Here is a 12024-nt window from a genome sequence, read left to right on the forward strand (position 1 = left end):
CTTTCCATTCCCTCTGTGGTCAGGTTGGCGGCTCCCCAACAATGAGCTAATTGCAGCTCTCCGCTGGGTCCCGGATCTGTGTGGGAGGCAGTGAGACGATGCTCAGCCCGGTGCCGGCCGCAGTTGGGGTCCAGCCTCAGCCCAGCGGGTGCGGGGCTGCCTTGTGAGTCAGAGCCGGGGCAGGCAGGGAGAAGATCCAGACTGATGGAGCTTGGAAGGGACTGCAAAGTCAGAGGGGTCTGAGCCTGGGGTCAGTCCTGGCTGTTGGATGGCGGAGAGCAAGGGAAAAATCCAGCAGAGGGGTGCAAGACTGGCTACCCCAAGGCCAGGGTGATTGATAGGCCCTGGGGTCTGGCTCAAGCCCATCACACAGAGGGAAGGTAAAGCCTGCGGGAGGATGTTGAGCTGATCGTTTGTTTCATCTCATCTCTATCCTCTTGCTCGTGTCCGTAACATATCCATCATCCTCCAGCTGCTCAACATCTCTAAGGTCTCCCCAGAGCCTTCTCCTCCAGGCTGCACAAGCCCAGCTCTCTCAGCCTGTCTCCCGAGCAGAGGTGCTCCTATGTATGTAAAATATAAGAGTTTGTAAAATGTACGTTGTACGTTATATCGTTAGATTTCTTTATCCTGTTTCCAACCTCCAAAATAGGGTGGTTGGGTTTTATTTGCAGGGGATGCAATCAGTGACAAATTTGGGATTGCACTATCTCCTTTGGGATAACCATTTCCATTCACTTGCAAGTGGCTTTCCAACATACCCATAAAACTTTCAGCAACACTTCTTGTAATGTGCTCATTTTACAAAATGCAAATATATATCTCCTTAAACAACCTCATGCCTCGCCTGAAATCAGATCAAAAAGGCAAAGAAAACACCTCCTCAGCCCCTCTTCCACAAGACCATCTCTCTCCTGCATCTCTTGCTCTGCATCTGTGTGATCTGCTCACTACCCTCACCTGTGTGCAATACAAACCTGCTCTGTTTTTTTTTGCAGAACACCTGAGAAATTTATTCCCTGTAGTCCCCCAGTGTTGGGAGTTCTTTGAAGCAAAGAAATGACCAGAAGGAGGCCTGGAAGATGCTCTCTCCTTCTGCGTCCTGCTTTGCTCATGTTCTGCTTCCAGGTGTTGGATCCTCAGAGCAAATGAAGACTGATGTGCTTTTGTGCTCTCCAATACTGAGCTGCCAGAGGCTTGCCATGGTGTTCAATGGGAAGCTTGCTGCAGGATGCCGCTTGGGCACCACAGAGTTGTCTTTTCAGCTGTTCCAAAGTCCACCATGGACCGCTAGTGACGTTCCTAGGGCTTTACAGCTGGGAAATAGCAGCGACCTCTGGAGAGCACCTGATGTCACAAGGTTTTCAGCTTGGTTTCCAGAGCAGTGGTCTGGAGGAGCTTCAAGCTCCTGACTGTTTTTTCCGATGGAGCTGTTGCTCGGTATTCCTGTCATTCTCTGTTTCTGGACTATCCCTTCCCCACACTCAGCCTGTCTTGTGCAATCAGTGTCCCTCTGGAGACACGTCTGTGAGAATGCAGAGATTTCCTGAGAGCGGTGCACTGGAAATTCCTGGGATTTCTGGTGCAGACAAGCGCGTACGGGACCGGGGCTGGACAAGGGGAGGCAGCGGTTCAGGAGATGCCTTTCTGCAGAAACAAATCCTTTCTGCTCTTCCTCTCCTTTTGCACCTGCAAAAGGATTATTCAACCCATGGTATAGCAGAATTATGAGCAGACACAAGCATTTGCTTCCTTTGGGGGAGAGCTTACCACTCACAAGTACAGGCTGTCAAAGAAAATGTGCAATGGGGGTGTTCTCCTCCACATCTTTACGTGACCACCAGCATTAAATGGCCTCGCAATGGAACACAGCTGTAGGGACAATGCAGGGACTGCCAGAGTACAGCCTGCTCTTTTGCAATGAGTTCTGCTCTGGACTCAAACAGAAATGTTTTTTTTTATTCCCAAAAAGTAAATTAAAATAAAATATCAAATAAATAAATGGGAGGCAGCATTCAGCAGCTGCCTGTCATAGAGGCAGAAGGAGAGGGGTGGAAAAGAGGTGGTGTTTTCAGTGCACCGCTTCCGAACTGAGCTCAAATGCCTGTGACCAAAACTGAGATCTCAAACTGGGGGCTTTGAATGGAGGGAAGGGTGAGATGGATAAGGGACACTTTAGGGGACTGAAAAAGCTACTGAATGGCATCTAAATGGGGGAGGGAACAGCTCCTGGGGTGTGAAATGCAGATGTGCAGGTGATAGCAGCTGATTCCTGAAGCCATGGAGCTGCTGCAAGCCCAGTGTGGGAAGGGTCACCATCTGTTTCCCAATGCTCACACTCCTTCCTAATGCAGCTGGGGCTGGTCTGTGCTGGAGGCATTAAAATGGGATGGATAGATACAGCTTTGATCAGAATGGGAAATATACTAAAAATGGGAGGTAACCCTGGGGTCAGGCTCTTTAATATGGGGTTAACCCCATCCCTAAGTCCACACAGGCACAAGGCCTGACTTCCTCGCTCGCCTCCTGCTTTCAGCATTAAGATGGCTTTAATGCCAAGCACTTCAGAGCTCATTCAGCTCTTCCAAATGGCAGATACTTTTCTAATACTAACAAGGCTTTTGCACTTGGCTGCTAAACCTGGCTAATGCACCCTGTCCTGCTGGGAAGTGGGTGAAAAGGGGGGTCTATTTTGAGAAATAGCCTCCCTAGGGAGGAGAATTAGCACACATTTCCTAAGATTATGGGCAATATGCAGGTGTCACCTAATGGAGCTCTGAAAGCTCCGAGGTTCCCAAGCTGAGCTTGGTTTGTGTCACACCAGTGTGTAATGAGTTGCTGCTGTTCTCAGAGACCTTGTGGGCTCATCCACTGAGGTTTTTCAGGGTACCATCTGAATCGTTAGGTTCCCTGTTGGATAGCTTGCTGCTTTTATTCCCAGATTGAAACCTACAACCTGCTCTGCATATGCAGGCTTTTAGGGATGAAGACAAAGGTGCTGCTCTGGAGGTACCCCTCTGCCTTCTCCCATTGCTGCTTCCATCCTGGGGGAGAAATAGCATGAAATAAACAATCTAAGCTCACTAAGGAGCCAGTCTGGGATGATTTGCAAGCATTGCTGTGGTGGCACAAAAGACGAGGCACAGCTGTGGTGCTTTTGCCCCTGATCTGTATCCCAGCTGGGGGATGGAGAAGGAATGGAGAAAGAGAAGGAATCTGAGGATGCAGCCGGGGTTGGTGGGGATTTTGAGTCATTCTGTTGGAAATGGCTCCAGGATCTGGCAGCTTTGTGCTATGTGTCAAACTGTCCCATCCAACATCCACCCCTGCAGAACTCCAATTGCTGCAAGCCCCAGAGTCCAGGCAGCTGGATGCTTCCCCTGGAGAGCTATGCAGGGACCCAGCACCCAGGGCAGGAGCAGGCTCTCAAGCTCGCAGCCTTTCCCAAGGTCGTCACTCATTTCTAGCAGTATAACAAAAATGAACAGGGACAAAATGCAGTGCCATGAGGGCAGCAGAGCTGTGGGTTAATGAGAAATGTCAGGCTCGCTGTGTTTAATCCTCCTGCTGCGAAACTCTTTTGAGCCATTGATCACCTTTTACTCAGAAAACAGTTCTTGCCACAGAAATTGCCAGATTTCTGGGGAAAAATGTGTGAGCAGTGAGTGAGCATGCGTAACTTTCCTGTCCAAATGGCACTTGGTTAAGCTTTTCATTGCTAGACACTAAGTGGTAATGCTGTTGCCCAAGATTGACATGCACTGCAGTTAAACCTTCAGTAAATACAAGGATGCTCTAAGGGCTGGAGTAGAGAAGCAGCAGCTAACAAGGGAGCCTCAACACGGTCTCCACACAGCTTCTCTTCTCCAGGCGGAACAGGCCCAATGTTCTCAGCCTGTCTCCATACAGGAGGTGCTCCAGCCCCTGATCATCCTCATGGCCTCCTCTGGACTTGCTCCAACAGCTCCATGTGCTTCTCATGCTGAGAACACCAGAACTGCACACAGTGCTGCAAGTGGAGTCTCACCAGAGCACAGCCTATGTGCAAATCTTCAACCATCTGCACTGGTTCTACCTTTGTAATATCAGATTTTACTAGAGGCATACAGTGAGGTCATCACAGCCGGCTGCACTTCTATTTCAGCCCAGTCGCTATAGCAGCAAAGGTCAAAACAAAACATATAGTTCACCAAAGCAAGGTTTCCTGGCTGATAGGGCTCATTTTTCTTTATGAGCTGACTTTGGAAGGCAGTGGAGCTGCAGCTCATGGAAACTTGACCGTTCCTCTCTCCCCTGCCTGCTCCTCCATCCCCGCAATGGAGATAAAGGTTAAACATCTGGTTTGGATCTGCTCTGGTTGACTGAAATACAGACCCGCTGCTGCTGTCTCATAAATCACTGTGCAGCTGGAGCCCAGGCCCGGCTCTTTGCAGGCTCTGCACCCTGCCACGTCCAACTCAGCCATGGATTTGCTGTTGCAAAAGGCTGCACTTCGGCAAGCTGCCTGCTGCCATTTTGTGAGCAGTCCCCATTGCTTGGAAAGGGCAAGGGCTGGAGAGTTACCATGGGGTTAAAATGATGGCAGGATTTAAAGCCATGGGGGATGCTGGTGTTGGTGGGAAGCATGTCTGCAGTGGAGCACTCATATCAGCTCGTGCAATGGTGCTTGCTGGTGGTAAGCTCCCTGTGAGATGCTGCTCCCTGGGAGTGACCACCTATGGGAGCACAGGGGCTGTAACACATCATAGGCAGAAAGCAAATGAGCACCTACGAAATGTAACATCTTCCAAACGCCCTCATCTCAGCTTATCAGCTCCTTGTTACTCAGAGGTTTAATGACTTTAGGGTTGGGAGATGTATTATTTCCACCTCAAAAGCAAGAGGCTAAAGCAAGGAGAGTAATGAAGGGCAGGGTAATGGCCACATAGATGACCTGTGGCTAAGGTATGTCTCAGTTATCTGAGGATCCTTTCTTCCAGAGTTAGCTGCTTCAAGTTTATCTGCATCTTTGCTGAAGCACTCCACACAACCCTGATTTCCAGGAACACCTGGCATGGACAACATCCTTTTCCTTAAACTCTCGACCTTGCAGTGTCAGCAGTTGTGGTGTAGGGCATTGCTTTGGTGTGGCACCTCTGGAAACCCCACTTTAACTGAGAACAGCTCAGCAGGTACATGTGTACATCCATACGCTTTCAGACTGGCTTCTTTTACTGATGTAATAAATTAAACACTGGCTAATAAAATGTGTCAGAGCCATTTTGCCTCTTCTTGTAAAGGTTGCCCAAGAAGGTTATATTTCAGTGCAAACCTACAGCATGAAGAGAAGCTAATCAAGCATTAAATGCTGGCATTATCCTAAATGTAAGGGTCTGTCTGCAATGCCTAATTCTGCTACATGTCCCACTCTTAATTTTTATGATACCGTCAGTATCATAAAAGGTTATTTATGTCTCTGCTCTGGTACTGAAGCTTGTAGTTTTCACCAGCGGCCTCATACCTCATTGGCATCCAAGGGCAGCATGTTCCTCCAAAGCACTCTGAGTTTCTGTTAAAGGAAATGAGATTTGAGACTGGCTATTGAAAAACCATGTAATAGTTTGTCCCAGAGAGTGCCCACTGTGACCCTTGAGGGCAATTACAGAATTGGCCTAAATCACTGGAATTTCCTGGGAACAGGGTAGACAGACTTTTGCAGGGCTGATGTAGGTTGGGTTGATCCTGCCTTGGAGACCTGCATAAAGTCTTGGACTTAATGCTTTGTCCTCAAGGCCTAATGCTAATTCTGTCCCATCAGAAGAGCCACCAGGCCTTATTTTACCAATGACCCTTCTCATGGACTATTTCACAGTAAGGTTCCCCAGAAGAAACTACAAAGCCTCCATCCACACCTGCCTTTAGGTGTGGTCGTTAACCTAAATGGGAGCTCTTGTTGCAAGTCAAAGCACTTAACAGCACCTGTGTGGGGTTGGAAGACATGTTAAACGTTAAGGAGACCCCACATGCACTGTGTAACTGGTGCCCAAGGGTTTCTGAAATGACACATCACCTAGATGTAGGCAACCATAACCCACCCATAATGTCTATATAGATGGTCAGACCTTCCTGGCCTCGTTGCTTTTGCATCTTTGCTATCTCCCTCTCAGGTGAGGGGGGGGGAAGAACTGGTGGGGAGACTGATGCTGTACCTCTGAAAGCAAAGTCAAGTGTATTTTTGCTGCAGAAGTTTTAGATAGGGTGTCTGCATAAGAAGGCCTGCTTAAAAGACATACCAACATCCACCACATCTATCTCAAGTTCATCAACAGTGTCTGCATTTCATAGAATCACAGAATCCCAGCCTGGTTTGTGTTGGAAAGGACCTTAAAGTTCATCCAGTTCCAACCCCTGCCACAGGCAGGGACACCTTCCACTAGGGCAGGTTGCTCCAAGCCCCTGGCAGTTCTTTTAGGATGCTGCAAATAAACAGTGTTGAGAGGGGATGGGAACTGTTTGTCCAGAGCAAACTCATCTCCAGGAAAAAAAAACACGCTAAGGATGCAACCTCCTTCCCTAGGATGGGGGGTTGGTGGCGCGGGGGACGGGATCGGATCCTGGTGCTCTGCGGAGCCGGTCGGAGCTATTGCGCCGGCGGTGCGGTCCCGCAGCCACGCTGGCAGATGCGCTCCAGCCGCAGATCACTCCCATGTGCGCCCCGCGGCCGCTGGCCCCGGGCCCGGAGTGCAAGGCGCTACCTTAAAAGGCGCTGGAGAGACGCCTGCAGCTTCCCGCAGCCCCGCGATGCTGGGGGAGGGTGAGGCCGCCCGCTCCCTGCGCACGCTGCGAGAGCCGGGCTGTGCTTTTGCGTCCCGGAGGGAGCGTGGTCCGTTGAGAGCATCTCTCCCGGCAAACAGGCCCTGGGGACACCGCTCCTGTGCTGCAGAGTGGGGGGTCTGGAGGAGAGGATGCCTTCATGCAGCTTTTATACCGCGTGAAAGCAATGAAAGGGGGACTTGGCCATGCCCTGTGCACAGCGAAGTGCAGGGCAGGCTCTGCCTGCCGGAGCAGCGGTAGCTGGGTGCTGCTATTGCAAGAGCCAATTATAGTAATATATAAATAAAAGTTACCTATTCCCCTCTTTTTTAATGAAGCCTTTTTGATGTGCTCAGAGGTGGTACCAAATAAACAGGACAGCTTCCCAAGTGGATCTGAGGCACCCAGACAGCTTTATCTATCTTGTAAATGGTGTTATTAATGGTTTTAAACTGGTAGAGATTTCACAACCAAGACAGATCTCAGTTTCCACCTCTTTCTAAACTGGAAAATCCTTGATTACTAGCAGTACCTCACTGATGTCCCCCTGAGTATCCATCCATACTACATCTATCCTTCCTTTAAGGGCCAGGGGGATTTCCGTCTATAAAATGCTTCCCAGGCCTTGGAAAATGCCTCCACTGATGCCCACAAAGACAAACCCACGAGTTTCTCAAAACCTCCATTAGACTTTATTCAAAAGTTCTTGTGTAGATTCCTGACACAGATTCCACAATAAAAATAACTCCCCCCCCTCCCAAGCCTCTGCCCCCCCTCCCCAATTGCTTTGCTTTGTGTTTTATAAAACATAAGACATCAGAAGGGTGCCAGAGGCATCCTACACCACAATTCAAAAGTTGCGGCCTTGGTCCCAGCAGTACATTTGCATTTGGAAACCTTGCTGCCTTTTCCTGACTGGTTTGGTTGGCCACAGCTGTTACAGGAGATCCAGCCTGGAACAAAATCCAGCAAAAGGAGAAAAAAACAAACCAGAACCCAAGGAAGAATTGAAAATGGAACTGTTTGTTTATCAGAATCAGCTTCTCTCTTACATGAGGGCTTCCCTGTAACATTACACTCCATTATGAGAACAGTAAAAGCAAGCAGGTAACAGTGGCAGTGAAATTGTTATAATGGTCTTTTTCTTTTTGTCTCATTTTTATGGTGCCTGAGAAAGGCCAATGGCTGGAATCAAGGAGAAAGGGGAATTTAGAGGCACACTGAGAGATAAGAACCATCTGCAATTAGGTAAATATTTGGTAATGTTGAAGCTATACAATATAACCTGGACACATGTAGCACTCAGTCCGCAAACAGTTTAGCACCATATTGATAGGTCATGAAGCAAAACGCTTTCTTCAAGGTTTGCTTGGAAGTAAAAGCATGAAATAGCACAGTGCAAGGTAGTCTATACCCTTAGCTTCTAGAGGGGTAGGGTGGGAATGGCCAATGCTTCTGGCTGTCTCAGAGGTAATGTGTTGACAGGTCTCTGGCTCTATGTTCCTATCGTCGTCACCACACCAGGGTTGATGTTACCTGAAAAGGTTTGATGGAGAAAGAGAAAATAAATGCAGTTACTCCATGCATGAGGGGACGCCGGATACTAAGGGAAGGGAAAGGAGTTCATTGCCAGGACTTGCTATGGAACCCAGAGCACCACAAGTAAGCTCACTATAGTCATGCACTGGGCTGGAAATCACAGCATCACAGACTGATTTGGGCTGGGAGGGACCTTAAAGCTCACCCAGATCCAGCCCGCTGCCACAGGCAGGATCACCTTCCACTAGCCCAGGGACATGGCCAAACCCTCCCCAGCTGCAGGTTTTCTGCTTACCAGGGACACAGAACTTTTCACATTCTTTCTGTGTGTTGAATCTGTTGTCGTTGCCTCCACAGCCGCCGTACCAGAACCGGGCGCAGCTCTTGGTTGCGGGGTCGTAGTACCACTTGAGCACAAAGTTCCTGCAGGTCCCCTCGTCCTTTTGCAGCCGGCAGATGTCCATGACTGTGGGTAAAAGCAGGAGCAGAAGTCAGCAATAACACTCCTGGTGAGCCACAGTCTTTCTGAAAGTATCCGCATGGCAGAGCAATGCCTGCAAGCAGAGCTGACATGCAAGCTCAGAAAGGGCAACCACAGCACAGACTCTGCACATCTCCTGTGACTAAATCCCATCTCTTTGTCTGCAGAAAGTCTTTCTTTTGAGGTCACCAGCCCTGAACCACCAGACCTGGGCATGAGTGAATATCTAAGTCATGAGTCAAACCAGTAATTCAGTAAAGCAGACCAGCAGCTGAAGGCAAAGCACGGAGTTGCTCTCATTGGAGGGTATTTGCAGCTTGAGCCCCTTTTTTAATGCATTAAAATAAAATAAATTCCTTTACTACTTTCTTTGCAAGATCACTGCATACAGAGCACACCAGCAGTGACTGCAGGGGGAATCAGGTCTTAAAGTTACCTTCTGATCATCTTGTCTTAGGGTCATGCCTTTTGTAAAACCAGGTGCCAGAAATCAAGGTAATGAAAGGACTTGTCTGAAATGGTGAAAAGCCCCCTTGTAATCACACAGGGCACCCAGAAATAGCTCTTTGGTGACAGCAAAGGTGCCTGAACCAGCTGTGACCCTTGGACTCCCCATGTGAAGGCAGGATTTTGTGAGATAACAACTTTATATTCACCTTTCTGTGATTCTGCCCATCCCAAGCAACAGTCAAAAGCAATCAGGCAGTAATTGCAGGGGGCTGAAAGATCTCACCAGGTCTCTGTACTACCAGAAAGAGAGCGCCAAGATACCCACAAGTGAATGTAGGGAAGAATATGTTGATACAGGGTGAATATATGGAAGGGTTTGTTTGCCAGCAAGTTTCTCTGGGGCCTGATGAAAGCCAAGGCAGGCTAAACCCTTCTAAAGTTTCTACAGGAAACAGGCACAGAAGATTATCCCTGCAATCCCAGCTAGAAAACAGGTCTGGCAGTGGGCCCTGGGCAATACCAAAGCGTTGGTGGCAGGCTTGCTTTAAAGGAAATTGTGGTTGGTTGTGGAAGCTGCCCGGAGCCCAGGATCACTGTAGCAGGAGTGCTCCCAGGACAGACATGGAGATGCCCGGACGGTGTCAGAGACCTCACAGCCCAGTCACATGTACACTTCTGGGTAGATACTGCCAAACATCCAAACCCTTTCTGACCACTCATTTTAACTGTATTTTTCCCTATTCTCCTGCATGCGGGAATGCCTCCATGCTGTGACTGAAGAGATGCTGCTAGAACAATGCTGTGATCCTTTGACTCTTTAGAGAGGAGGAACGGAATACATCCTTTCTGAGGAAGGACACCTGTCCAAAGGGGTTCTCCTGCCCATTGTCCTGTTCTAAATGCAGCTTTTTGAAGCAGGATTTCTTTTTTGTATTTCTGTTTTCAAATCCGGAATTTGAAATCACAGAATCTGACAATTGACTTGAATTGCAACTTTCAGTTTGCCTGCTCAAGTGCCTGGTGCCACCCTTCATTTTCACAGCACCATCCAGTAACTCCTCTGGCTGAACCCCTGGATGGCATTTGAACTAAAACCTCCCCCCCAAAAAACAAATAACCAAGCCCAAAACACAATAAATGAAATAAAAGCTTATCCAAAAAATGTCAAAGAATTGATGGAAAGAATGAACTTGGCAGCTCAAATGTTTTTTACATTGTGACTGTCTCCATCAGGTTCAAAAGATGGGGACAGCCACTATAAACCAGGGTTTTAATTCATCCCATGGAGAAAAAGTGCCTGGATTTTTAATCTGTCCTGAGGATTTTTAATCTGTCCTGAGGCTAGTGCCTCAGTTGCACTAACAGTTAATTTTGTCATGGGAAAGAAAATATATATAGATATATATATATGTTATTTTTGTGTAAAAATTCAATAGTGAAAGGTTTTCACAGCATTTAAAAGGCTTCAAATGGGAGGTGGGTCTGGTGGCTTTTGCAGAAGACAAAAAGAGAAAGAAGCAGTAAATAGAGCAGGGCAGGCAGTGACACAAGCATCCCTCTAGGGCCCCTCATTTGCTTTTCTTGACTATCTGCCCAGGGCAGAATGGTGCCAAGTTCATGAAATTTCACTTAAGTCTGAACAGCAGTTGCTGGAAACAGCATTGAGGCATGTGACGATGATCAGGAAGGGCTGGTCTATGGGATGGGGCTGACAGAAACACGTGCCCCCTGGAGGAAATCACATCGGGGAGGTTTCCCTGCTCCATGAGGATAAAACCCAGCTCTAGACGAGTTTCTGCACAAGCCATACACTACTTCCTCTGGCTGCAACCAACGGATCTTTGTCCACAGTGTCTGTCTTCATCCCGGAGGCACCTTGCAATCTCCTTTTGCAGGCAGCTGCCACCCCAGGCATCTCCCAATGGCTGGTGGTGGCCTTCTCCTCCTTTGTTCCCTGCATGTTTCTGCAGGGGCACCCACAGCTGGACTCAGGGTGCACTGCTGCCAATAGCAGAATCTCCTGAGTCTAATCTAAGGAGCCTAAAATACACCTGAGAAAATCAAATGTATGGGAGGGGTCCTTCATTTGCCCCCTTTTCAAGTCCTGTCATATCTCTGCAAGGATTAAAGTTTTGCCATTAGGTACCAGCGCTTGCTTCACTCCTGGATTTCCCTCCCATCTCTGCAAAGGACCCTGAAAAACCCTGAAAAGGAGGAGAGGCTGCTCTGGTAGCAAGGCTTTGCTAGGGTTAAGTTCCCATCCCAACCTTTCCTGAACCAACACAGGTGAATTCAAGCCTCTAATTCCATACCAGTTCTCCCAGAGGTTTGCAAACACAAGCCCTTGTTCTCAGAACCTCCCTGAGGAGATCATTGCCAGTTCCCTGTGGGTTCCTCCCTCCACTTGGATTTTCATCTTTTGGTGCAAAAAAGGACTTCTGCATATGAGACCCAAGAACCAGGGAGTGATTTTACATCAAGTGTTTGGTTACATGCAGTGAAACGTGTGCAAGTCTGACACCTCAACAAAGACACGCTGCAGAGTGGTGGCATTGAGTGGTCACGCAACAATAATAGGAACTGCTCTGGGACCAGTTCAGCCACCTCACCCTTCTCATAAAATCTGAACCTTTCACAAAGCACCCATTTTGCTGCAGTTTGCACTCTGGTTGTGCAAACACAGCGTGTCCTGGTGGGACAACATGCATGCAATGGGACTTCATCATGCAAAGCAGATGGTAGGGCATGGTCATGTCAAGGAG

At 48.4% G+C, this 12024-nt stretch overlaps 1 protein-coding gene across 9 annotated transcripts in view; it reads right to left on the reverse strand.

Annotated features, from left to right (window-relative positions):
- Positions 1–7799: 7799 nt before the first annotated feature.
- The window catches only part of COL6A3 (collagen type VI alpha 3 chain), a 58222-nt gene continuing 53997 nt past the window's right edge, over positions 7800–12024 (reverse strand). For all 9 annotated transcript variants that reach the window (XM_062642040.1, XM_062642021.1, XM_062642031.1 and 6 more), the window contains 2 exons: positions 8627–8797; positions 7800–8328 (listed from right to left, as the gene is read on the reverse strand). In XM_062642040.1, the coding sequence (XP_062498024.1) occupies positions 8288–8328; positions 8627–8797 (212 nt within the window). In that variant the 3' untranslated portion in view covers positions 7800–8287. The remainder of the gene's footprint in view (positions 8329–8626; positions 8798–12024) is intronic.

The sequence above is a fragment of the Pezoporus occidentalis genome, unplaced genomic scaffold (assembly GCF_034315485.1).
Source record: "Pezoporus occidentalis ecotype Australia unplaced genomic scaffold, CSIRO_AGI_Poc_V1 ctg118, whole genome shotgun sequence".
NCBI classification, from domain to species: Eukaryota; Metazoa; Chordata; class Aves; order Psittaciformes; family Psittacidae; genus Pezoporus; species Pezoporus occidentalis.